Genomic DNA, 12,385 nt, shown 5'->3' with positions numbered 1-12,385 from the left:
GCTGGGATTTCTGGTAGTTGTAGGCCAAAACACCTAGGGACCCAAAGGTTGAGAAGCGCTGTCATAGAGGATGGAACGACAGCATCCCCGTGGCTGGATTTGAGCATAACCTCCATAAGGTGCCGAAGCTGGACGTCAACACAACATACCTCCTTTCTGTCCTGTCTGTCCAAACAGCACTGAATGTTTGCTGCACCCTGAGCACCCTTGGGGAGGTAGGGTGGACGATAAATAAAGTGTTGTTGTTGATGTTGTTATGCAGGAGTTCCCTTAGACCTGAAAAGTATTTCTACATATTCTCCACTATAAAAACATTGAGAAAGGATATGGGCAAAGGCAGGATTGTAAATCTTTATTTCTCTTGATCTTTCAAATTGTATTTTCTTTTCTTCTCATTTGAAAGGTAGCAAGATAAGACAGATTTTGGATGTTGAAGAAAGATCTTTGTACAAATTATACAATTGTGCAAATCAGAGTAATAGCATCAGTCAGAAGATATTACACGGACCACCCAGCCCAATGCTTTGCCATGCAGGAATACACAATCAAAGCAATTCTAACAGAAGACCATCCAGACTCCAAAGAATGAGTCTCCAAAACACACAGCTGAATAAAATCTCACATTTTCTGCTTTGAACTGGAATATATGGCAGTGTGGACTCAGATAACTCAGTTCAAAGCAGGTATTATGGGTTGTTATATCTTGATATTCTGAGTTACATGGCTGTGTGGAAGGGTCCTGAGGCAGCATGTTCCACTGTCAAACAGTTCTTATTATAATAAAGTTCTTACTAATATTTAGGTAGGATCTTCTTTCTTTCTTTGAGTAGTTAAACCCAATTAGGAAGAACTTCTTGATTGTATGAACTGTACATCTATGGAATCAGACCCTATAGGCTGAGAGATGCTCGTTCTTTAGAAGTCTTCAAGCAAACGTAGTATGGCCATCTCTTATGAGTGATTTCATTGCATCTTCAATAGCATGGGGTTAGAACAGGAGGCCCTTAGCGTCTCTTCCAATTCTGTAATTCTATGATTCTAAGCTATAATTGTGGCTACCTTACTTACTTCCTGGACTTTTAAAGTTAAAAGGATAGAAGGGAGAGTTAGAAGGGAGTGGGAGAGAGACTCCGCAAGATTGATCTAGGATGTTTTGATATGCTTAAGAGGAAGGGAAAGAAACCCCACTATTATTGGTTATTTGCATCTTTTGAATCAATCAGCTATTTATATCATGTTTGCTGTGTGCGCATATACGTATCTTGCTTTCCTTTCCAAAAAGAAAAAGAAGTATCCTTTTTGTGCAGAGACATTTTTGCATAAAGTGGAGAACTCTCTACTGTGATATGGTGCTGGAGGCAAAAAAAAAAAAAAACAACTTGGGGATGGTTAACAGACATGATGGATTCTCTTGACATGTCAAGAGAGGCTGCCCTGTCAAGCAAGATTGTTACACATCTCTTTTCAAAGCCAGGGGAAAACCATGTTTCCCAGTTTTACATGCTTGGACCAAAATGTATGGTTGGCATTACATCTGACCCTTCAGACTTTTGACTGGAAAGAAATAATGCTTCTAAAGCATTGTTCTGCAATAGCGTTGCAGCCTGCTAACAGGAAACATCTTCATTCTGAAGTTTCTTGAGAGCTTTCCAAATTGATATGAACTCCAGCTTGTTTACGCTTAAAAAGATTTGACACTTTCCAACAGCCACTTAAACTTTGATATCCATCAAAGTCTCCCCTCCCAAACCTCCCTCAAGACTCTTTTTGAAGCATCTGTTTCTACCATTTCTGGCACTGACACCGCTAAGTAGTAGTGGGGCCTCAGACTGGCTTTCCATCACATCTTGCCAAGTGCTTTGTGACAAAGCTAACAGATATTTTATGAATTTTCCCACTTCTAACAAGCCATTTAACATATTGTAACCAAGATGGGGAGTGAGAGAGAGACTCCACAAGATTGATCTAGGATGTTTTGATATGCTTAGGGGAAGGGAAAGAAACCCCACTATTGATCCATATTCTCAGTTAACCGGATGCTTGTCATTAACATTTCCGCAACTCATTCAGCATTCTGCAGTTATGAAAGGAGGAAGGATTGGTGGAGCAGGGAAAATATCTTTATTTAAAAGGATATTAACAGAATTATGTCTTTGAATTCTAGTCTACTGTTGTTACTGGAACTCTCGTCTGTTCCTACTAAACCAGACATTGCCCAATACTCGCAGAGTATTATTCTGTTATTAATATGATGGGAAAGGCTATCACAGTAAACCACCACTGCTGGCATGTATAATTATTATTATTATAACTTTATTTGTACCCCGCTAGCATCTCCCGAGGGATTCGATGCGGCTTACAGCAGGCCGAAGCCCAAAAACAATACAACAATACAATACATAGCAAATAAAAAAACAGTCAAGCAAAAACAATAACAGTAGAACACGACAAGACATTATTAAAAAACTGAGTCGGCCAAAGTAGGGTACAGGGTTAAAAGTGCTGATGTGTCGGAGGGGTGTAGGATTAAGATAAAAGTGCAGTGTGTGGTGTACGGTGACCTTGGTAACTAAAGTGCTTCTGGGATTTGGTCCTGGGAGATTCCTAATCTGAAAAGGCACATTGGAACAGCCAGGTTTTCAAATTCTTTCTGAAAACTGCCAGTGTAGGGGCTTGTCTGAGATCTTTTGGGAGGGTGTTCCAGAGGCGGGGGGCCACCACGGAGAAGGCCCTGTCTCGCGTCCCCACCAAGCGCGCTTGTGACGCAGGCGGGATCACGAGCAGGGCCTCTCCAGATGACCAGAGTGAGCGTGTGGGTTCGTAGACAGCGATGCGGTCACGCAGGTAGGGTGGTCCCAAACCATTCAGGGCTTTGTAGGTAAGCACCTGCACCTTAAATTGGGCTCGGAAAATAAACGGCAGCCAGTGGAGCTCCTTAAACAGGAGGGTTGACCTCTCTCTGTAATGGGCCCCAGTTAACATCCTGGCTGCCACCCGTTGGACCAATTGGAATTTCCGAGCCGTCTTCAAGGGCAGCCCCACGTAAAGCGCATTGCAGTAATCCAGTCTAGAGGTGACTAGGGCATGGACCACCCCGGCCAGATCAGCCTTAGTGAGGTACGGACGTAGCTGGCGCACAAGTCTCAGTTGTGCAAAGGCCCTCCCGGTCACCGCCGAAGCCTGAGCCTCAAGCGTGAGCGATGAATCCAGGAGGACTCCCAAGCTACGGACCTGTGTCTTCAGGGGGAGTGTAACCCCGTCCAACACAGGTTGCCACCCTATACCCCGGCTTCAACTATAACAGCGAAAGTACCAAAAGGGATTGCCCAACTAAACCACTAACAAGCAAGAAGATTCCATGCCTTCCCTGTTGCTATATTTTACTAGAACAAGGAAATTACCTCGGGAGCAAGGTTGAGCAATCTCTGAACCAGTTACTTGATTTTGTGCCATTGAATGGATTCAGAAATAACATTAAATTTCTAACAAACTATAGTTTGCTTCAGCAGCAACATATAACAAGCACCCCATCTTTCACCTGTATGCCCAGTTTTGGGGGGAGCATACATCCTGTATCAATTAATCCAGAAACTATCAAAACTACCGAATTTTTTAGTTGTATCCCAGCCAAAAATGGTGGTTGATAATGTATCAGTATAAGGAAAACCCATAGTTATAGAAGATTCAGCTTCAACCCCAACCATTTACCTACTCAACCCATAACAGTCTGAATGTGCAGAGAAACCATGGATGAAATTTCCTATCTCATCAACCTCCAAGAATACCAAGGATAAAGGGTCACAATCACACATCCTTGGTGCACATCTGATTGAGGGTTAGGGTGCAAAACAAATTTTGTGGGTCCGGGTTGAAGAATATATGCCTACAACATACTTGCTACAGAAGGCATGACCTACCTACATTCTTGAACATGCCTTCACAACTTGTGGTCCTCCAAGTGTTTTGGACTTCAGCTCCCAGAACTCCCAGGCACTGGACAAGCTGGCTAGGGCCTCTGGGAGTTAGAGTCCCAAATATCTGGAGGGTCACAGGTTGTGCAGCTTGTTCTAGAACAGTGGTTCTCAACCTGTGGGTTCCCAGGTGTTTTGGCTTACAACTCCCAGAAATCCTAGCCAGTTTACCAGATTTCTGGGAGTTGAAGGCCAAAACATCTTGGGACCCACAGGTTGAGAATCACTGTTCTAGAGAGTGTTGGTACATTGCACAGTGAACAGGACACAACACCATACCCAAATGAGAAATGCTGGGTTTGGGCCACTAAATCAAATTTTCAGAGACTATGCTAAGCAGAGGGGCAGGATGAACAAGGAGTGATCTCAGCTTCGTTGCATTCCTAATACTGTCAGCTTCCCAAGGGCAACCAAGAGCTTTCTGAGACTTTTTTGAGTCTCAGTTTCAAACAATTTTATGGTTTTTTAAATATATATATTAGGAACACTTTAATTTAAACCCTCCATTCTGTTCAGAAACAAAAGGGATAATTAAATGTGCAGAGCAGTTAAATCCGTGTGTTATTGGGATGGAGGAAATCAAAAGGTAATTATTCTTTGCCACCTGTTCCCTGAACAAACCAGTAATTTCCTAAAGACAGTGAAGGCACAACAGTGTGGTGTTGCTTTGAACTCCTATGCAGTGCCACTGGCTATTTTCTTAAAACACCCAGATCAGAACAACTGTGTGACTGTAGACTCAACAAAAGCTCTTGTAGTTTTTTTTAAAGTGAAATTTAAAAGTATCTTGAATAGATATTAGGTACCTTTCGCTACATAACGGGAACCAGGATATTTGCCAAAACCGAGGAGCCTTCTTTTCTTCTTTCTGAAAACCCATCTTTAATTTCAAATTACAATCAAATTCAGGAAACGAATCCTGTGGCTCCCCAGCTGTTGCCTGGGTTCCAGTGAAAGTCAATCCTAGTCAGTTCAGCCATTGCCAATGTGAAATGGGTTATGCCATGTAAAGGACACACATGTTTCGTTTAAATCATCCCTCTCCAGTTTTGGAAACAAAATTCTTTAGAGTGGGTATTGAACATATAGCATGAGGGATGTTTTTTATTGGTATCTAAATACAAAGCGGGTATTGTTCATAATTAAGAATGCATTTAGAGTTAGGCAGAGTGGTCTCCCAAGCTAAAAAAATGGAGGGAAGAAAAACAGACCCAAATTCCAGAAGTATAAAGTGTGCCTCTGATCCATCATACACTGCAAAATTTGCAAAAGGCTTTTTTAAAACTAAATCTTCCAGTGAGCATAACCAATAGGAAATCTCCTCCAAAGTAAACCTCTCCAAAGGTCTGAGCTTTAGCAAAGGGCAGGGCTTTAGTACAGCGGAGTAACTGCCAGTTGCAGTAAATCTCGCCAACTGAAAGGTTGACAGTTCGAAGCCTGGGTCAGGGTGTGCTCCTGACCTTTAGCCCAGCTTCTGCCTACCTAGCAGTTTCGAAAACAGCAATGTGAGTAGATAAATAGGTATCGCTTAAGCGGGGAGGTATTTAAGGCACCCATAAGGCAATGCCATAAAAATGCTAGCGATTCGATCAAGGAATAAGTTTACAAACAAAGCTTTTCTGCAGGGAAAGTGGAGCGACAGCACACCCCCGTGGTCAGAACCAAGCAGTCTCCAAGATGCTGAAGATGGAAAAGCCTATATATACTTCTATCTCTGTACAGCTGTCTATCTTGTCAGTGTACAACGGCATTGTATGTTTGCGGTATATGTGTTCTCTGATCCGCTCTGAGTCCCCTTCAGGATAAGAAGGACGAAATATAAATACTATAAATAAATAAATAACAATACTGTTTTCCATTCATAGGTAAGTTTGCATTCACTTGAAAAAGGTACTTCTAAACAATTATTATGTTGCTAATGGTGCCATGTGACAGTGCTATTTTGACTAAAATAATCAGCCCAAAACAGATACTGTATCTGTTTTGTTGCCTTACTGAAAGAATAACTATAACTAAATGTTCTGCCTATGTAAAGTGAAAGCTTGTTTTGTGGAAGTCAGAGTAGTAAGGCAGCTGCCCCTTCCTGAGCTCTGTGTTTTGATGTTCACAGGGGCAAAAAAAGAGCTTCGCTGAAACATAAAGTGGAAAAACTATCAACCACACAAAATGAAGACTGCATGGGAGTAACTGCATACATACAGGAGCATGCACTTATGAACTTTGTGGCTGTGTTTTGTGCAGGTCCAAAACCTTCAGCCTGAAAGACAGTTCTCTAATATTTGGAGGTCATTGACTGGATAGCAAACACTCTCTCCCACTCTCCCCATTTCTGCAACGTATCTGAATCCGCAGACCAACCTTTGGCGTGGTGCAGCACAAGGAACACCGATTCCTCCGAGATGATGTACTTGTGCAGAGCCACCATGTTGGGCACGCAGCGGGGGATGATGGTCTTTCTCTTCCTGCTGTACTCGCTACTTTTCCTTAGACCCTGACAGAGAACAAAAAGGTCAGATGTACCCTCAGTTGCCTTTGCAGCATGCTGTGCTCTGTGCTTATCAACCAAACTAATCTATCCGAGTTACTCCAGGCTTCAGAGACACCACTCATCTGCTGCTCTATGCCCCTCAGTCCCCGGAGGCCCTGCTGATGGCATCTGGCGCATATCCAGAGAACAGAAGATGGCACAAAGCTGCCATTAAAATCAATTACATGGGTCAATGTTTTCATTAGAATCTCTCGCAAACCAAGTCACCAGGATCACACTCAGTTATTTCCCCGTGACCCTTTATTTTTAAAGAAGCCTCTTTTTTAGGGGAGTGCTGTGCTTTCAGTTTGAAAGTAAACTATTAAATTCACCGGCATTCCAATGGCAAACATCCCTCCCTCATTTTGATGTGTTGGAGTAAGCATGCATTTCCATCAGACTGAAAGCAAGGGAAAGAGGTGACATGCTCTGTTCCCAGGAGAGAGTTATGATTTTTCAATGTGGCACACACAGAGAAAAGAGTAATAAGAGAAGCACTGCTGCTGGTGGACATGCAACCTGACTTGTCTTTCATTCCATTCAGGTCATAAGCAAATCTTACAAAAACATGAGGCGGCGGCTGCTTAAAAGACAGCATTCCCATGTTTCCTCCTTCTTGTTTCTCCCAACATCTAATACATAGCAAACAGCCAACATGGTATCTCAATGCTACTATCATTCCCACCTCTGCACCACTTCATTCAGTGAAATGTGCATTTTCATTTTCATAGAATAATAGAATCGTAGAGTTAGAAGAGACATCATGGGCCATTCAGTCCAATCCCCTGCCAAGAAGCAGGACAATCTAGTTCAAAGCACCCCCAACAGATGGCCATCCAGCCTCTGTTTAAAAGCCTCCTTAGAAGGAGCCTTCACCACACTTCGGGGTAGAGAGTTTTTGATTTATTTGATATTGTAAGAAGCAAGAAAATAGACACAAAGTCTTGATTCTAGGAACAATAAGAAGATACTTCCATCATGAACATCCCATCCCTAAAGGGTTCTCAATCATGCAACACTGACTGTGGCCTGTCAAAGAGGGATATATTCTTTCCTCAGAATTTCCTTGTCAATATGGAGGATTGAGTAGCAGAAGGAAAAGAGCTAGCACACATATCCCTGTGTTCCCTCCATGCTTTTAGTTTTGAAACACCTTCAAGAGCTTCCTGTATGAACCTGTCCCCATGTTATTGGATAATATCCTCTCCTGGGATCAAATCACAAGGACAACAAGGCTGGGCCAAGGATAATAGTCCTGTGAGCCAACCAATAGTGAGGATCAAAGAGTAAGTCAAGATTCAAGGGTAAATGTCATGAGGAGAAATGACTGTGCAACCCAAGTCAGGCCCAAGGAACAATAAGTGGTGCAAAAATATATCCAAACCTTAATGTCTGAGCAAGGATCAATGGAAACAAGACACTGTACCATCCCACTGTCAGCCTAAATGAGCAGGGTTAGTCCATGGTTGAGGAAATTTCACCAAAGATCTGGCTCTTGCAGTTCAATAACTCACTGCATGGAGCAAATGCCTACCAATCCCCAACAGTTCCTGAAAATTGCTCATGTATTATGTTATTAAATCACCCCATGAAATACAACCTTTCGCCAAGGAGTTAACTTCCCCCAGGGAAAAGAATTAACAATGCAAAATTGGATCCTCCAAACAAAATGGTATGAGATGTAGCTCCAGGAAAAGATCAGGTATGCCCTCCAAAATGTAAACATTATCCCTGAATCTTGATCCACACATGTATTCAAATCATACGTGAAGACGGGGAGCAGTTATGACAGCAAATAAAGAATACCTTCATTTTTCTGAGTGGTATACTTCCATCAAAAATATCTGAATGTGATATTCTCCCTCCTTACTCAGGGCAGAGTAACTCAGGACAGAGTAACATAAGCGCCCCCAACAATACAAACTACTGAATTATTGTGGTGGCTTAATAGTGAAGATGAGTAACACAATCCTCCCACATCCATAAAACATGTCAATGACATTTTGTTGTCTGGATTTGGTAGCCTGAAGTACAAGAGGATGAGTGGTTAGATGACAGAAGACATTACTCTACAGTACATTAAGTGATTAAGGTGGAAATAGTGACTTACCTTAAGTATAAATGTCTCCTGAGTTCTGGTGTCCATTACAAGTAAAACCTAGAAGAAACAAGTAATTAAAAAGTGCTTACCCAATCAGAGTGCAATTCTAACTTACCAAGGCTGAGATCTTGTACCACACAGCATACCATTACTGACTTGCCATTTAGTGTCTGCAATCCCACAAAGCCATTCTATGACTGGTGGAGGGGATTGTTAAAGAGGTACCTGACAATGTCCCCATAATGAGACACAAACACTAAAGTCCTCTAAAGGTATCAACAGATGATGTCAATTGCCTATGTTTGTCTATAGCAGTAGTTCTCGAGCTGTAGGTCCCCAGATGTTTTGACCTTCAACTCCCAGAAATCCTAACAGCTCGTAAAGTGGCTGGGATTTCTGGGAGTTGTAGGCCAAAACACCTGGGGACCCACAGGTTGAGAACCACTGGTCTATAGGGATATAGCCAGACCTTTCTCCAACCCTCCTCTATGCTTTCCACTGCCACTGAGTGGTCATAGGGAGCTACAGCATTTAAACAGTTATGTGGTTAGTGGCAAGGGGAAATCTGGTCACTACAGGGCATGCAAAAGAATATCAACCTTCTCAATGACCAAAAAAGGAGAATGCAAAGGCATAAGTTGGTCTTATGCTTCCATACGTCACTAACTAAGATGTAGCCTGAGATGACAAAGAACCCACTGAGGCACCAGGAGATCTGAAGCTGTGCGTAGGGATGTTGGAAATTACTTAGGGCTCCTGATACGCTGGCTTAATTTTACCATAGCATTATGATTGTTGTCCCTGGATTTCTACATCAGGCAAATGAGAAAAAAGGGCACAGAACATAAGCATAACCTGGCTCATTCCTTGTTTACCATTCCTCTGCTCATCTTTGAGGTCTTCTGCTATCAGATCTTAGTCAGCACTGTACTTCTGCTGACAGAACTCTCTGTCAGCAGATCTTTGCAATCAGTCAAAAGAAGTACATATTTGCCATGTTCAATTCTAGCCTCCTACAGCAAGTTCATCTTTGAATTAGGATGGCAGACCCATTCAAAAGGCATCTCCAATTAATGCAGAAATAGATATTTTAAAATGGCAGTTCATGATTTTTAATTAACATATGTACACTATAGATGGTAGCTATAAATGGTTGGCTCAGAAGTGGCATTCCCTGCTGTGTCATGGCTGAGCATGCAAATTCGAGTGCCCCCCTCAAGACAGGGCCTTTTTGGCAGTGCCCCCCCCCATCTGTGGCACTCTCTCCCTAAGGACATCAGGTTGGCCACCTCCCTCCTGTCCTTTAGAAGACAATTGAAGACTTGGCTTTGGGACCAGAGGTTTGATTAGTGGAAAGTGGTAATTGGAAAGAAAACTTAGGATATCTGCGATATTGGATTTACCCTGACTTGGATTTGGTTTTTAATTGGCATGTTTAATTTATCGTTTAATGAATTGTATAATGTGTTTTTAATTATTGTTAATGTTTTAAATGTAATTTTTGATTGTTTATATGCTGATAGCATCATATGATGCTTGTGTGAGGACGCCCTGAGTCCCCCTTCGGGGGAGAGAAGGGTGGGGTAGAAATGCATGAAATAAATAAATAAATAAAAACCCTTTATTCATTTGGAAGTTTAACTCACTCATAAATCTAACAGTATTAATCGAACAAGATACATTGTTGTTGTTGCTTAAATCATATGACATCTTTGAAAGGTATACTCTGAGAACTGCAACATCCCTGTATTGATAGTCTCGTTTACACAAAGTCCCTGTATAGACTTTGCAAATGCAACCAGCACTATTTTCTTCTGCTCTTCCCCACCATGCACAGAACTCTAAATATGAATGGTGTGAGTAAGATTAGGGACAATCTCCATCATGGTCAGCTTTAAAAAGGAACAAGACAAATTCATGGGCAATAAGCCTAGCAGTCATGGTATATTGTATATTGCCTCCAGTATAAGAGGCACGGTGTCTCTTGTAAGCAGTCTAACCCAAACGGGATAGACTGCTTACAAGCTACCAAACCTAACCAGTGCAGATTCTGCTCTCATGGTCGCCAAACAGATGCTGATGGGAAGTCAAGATGAAGGACATGAGCACAAATGGATACTGCCTGAAACCTTCTAACCGATATGCTGATAATACATGGAACTAGAAAATAAAATGTTTTTTTTTATTTCCTTATGAAGAACTAGTTCTGCATTGAAAAGAAACAATGTCTAAGATGGGAGGCAAGTTTAACAGAAGTTGTACCTGTTTTGTGAATGGCACTTCTGATTCTACAAATTTCAGCACAGGGTGTTTGGCATGTATCACATGAGAGGAAGCAGATCTCAGAAAAGTAACTTTTTGAACCATAACTTCCAGAAATACCTGGTTGCAGGGGGATTCTGGAAACAGTGGTCCAAAAAGTCATATTTCTTAGGTCAGAGGGGAAGCATGCACTCAATGTCTTCACCTCCTCTGCCATGTTCCCCATCCCAGCCCCACTACCTTCCACACAGTGGAAAGACAGGAGTGTCCTACTCAGTCTTCTTATACATGGATGATGTGTGGGACATTCTTTTTAATAGACACACAATTCCTAGAGACATGCGTTAATTTGGGGTCAGCAAAGTAATATATCTAAACATGGGTTTGCAAGTGCTGGTCTTAAGTAGTGCAACTACTGAATTTACTATCAGGGCTATGCAAGATTATAAAGCAGGATTATTTAAAAACAAACTAGGAAGTGATAGGATAAATCATTAGAGGAAAATTGAGTTGTGGTTTCCCTGTTTGGCCACAAGGCACAGGGAGGAAAAGACATGCCAAATTAAAATAGATAAAGATGGTTAGAAAGTGATACACCAGTTTTCCCTGGGACTTTGTCTTTTTGACCAAGTTTGTTTGCAACGAACTAACATTCACATTGAGGCAGTAAATACAAGAACATATGTGATATTTTTTTAAATGTGCCCTTTGACTGTCAATTTCTCCCAAACAGGTGTTGGTTAAATGATTATAAATTGGCCCCTGGATACACCTCTTCAACTGAGCCGTACAGGACTGGAGATAATATAATTAGAGAGAAAACATCAGGCTGGTGAATGCTTTCCATCTGCTTGGCAATAATGTTTAGTTAACAATAGTCTTTAAAAAGAAGCACCTTCAACTTCCCTTCTTAAAGTTATTTATAGGGCCATTCTTAACACCCCAGCACTCCTGCTAACAAGAGCTTTAGCCACTTGGAAATTATTAGCCATACGGCTAATTCCAAAAAAGAAACGTCTGCACGCAACATCTGCAGCTCTCCAAATTTACATGAAGCAACCTCATTTTAGAGTCATTTCTTAATGAATGGGCCTACGACTCTGGATTAATATTATCATTGCATACACAAAGATCATAAGGAGCCAAGCATTTTTTTAAAAAAAAAATACCAACAGTAGGCTAATCAGTAGTGAAGTCGTCAGCATAAAGGACAAAATAATCGCTTCTTTAACCCTCAAGAGTGCTGCATCATTTGTAGGCAAGAACACACCAATTTAATAACACTGCTCATGGCTTTGCTCACCTTTCTAAAGACAAAAATCTAATTTGGACTAATTTGATATGATCATCTTTCCCAATCAAAAGCACACAACACATACTTTCATTTCAGGATAAAACAACTGCTGTAACCAAGCCATCGTGAAATAATTACCTTTGATAGCATATCATTATTAGGACGAATACAATTAAAATAATGCTCTCTTTAATTCCTTGTATTTGCTTATCTACATCTAACTAGTTTGT

The 12,385-nt window shown here is 41.5% G+C and overlaps 1 protein-coding gene across 2 annotated transcripts in view; it reads right to left on the bottom strand.

The window, feature by feature from the left end:
- Positions 1–12,385, bottom strand: part of RPS6KC1 (ribosomal protein S6 kinase C1) — a 122,797-nt gene that overhangs the window by 36,864 nt on the left and 73,548 nt on the right. For both annotated transcript variants that reach the window (XM_060754289.2, XM_060754290.2), the window contains 2 exons: positions 8,609–8,656; positions 6,330–6,462 (listed from right to left, as the gene is read on the bottom strand). In XM_060754289.2, the coding sequence (XP_060610272.2) occupies positions 6,330–6,462; positions 8,609–8,656 (181 nt within the window). The remainder of the gene's footprint in view (positions 1–6,329; positions 6,463–8,608; positions 8,657–12,385) is intronic.

This window comes from Anolis sagrei, chromosome 1 (assembly GCF_037176765.1).
Source record: "Anolis sagrei isolate rAnoSag1 chromosome 1, rAnoSag1.mat, whole genome shotgun sequence".
Lineage (NCBI taxonomy): Eukaryota > Metazoa > Chordata > Lepidosauria > Squamata > Dactyloidae > Anolis > Anolis sagrei.
This window is presented reverse-complemented; position numbering and strand designations above follow the sequence as displayed.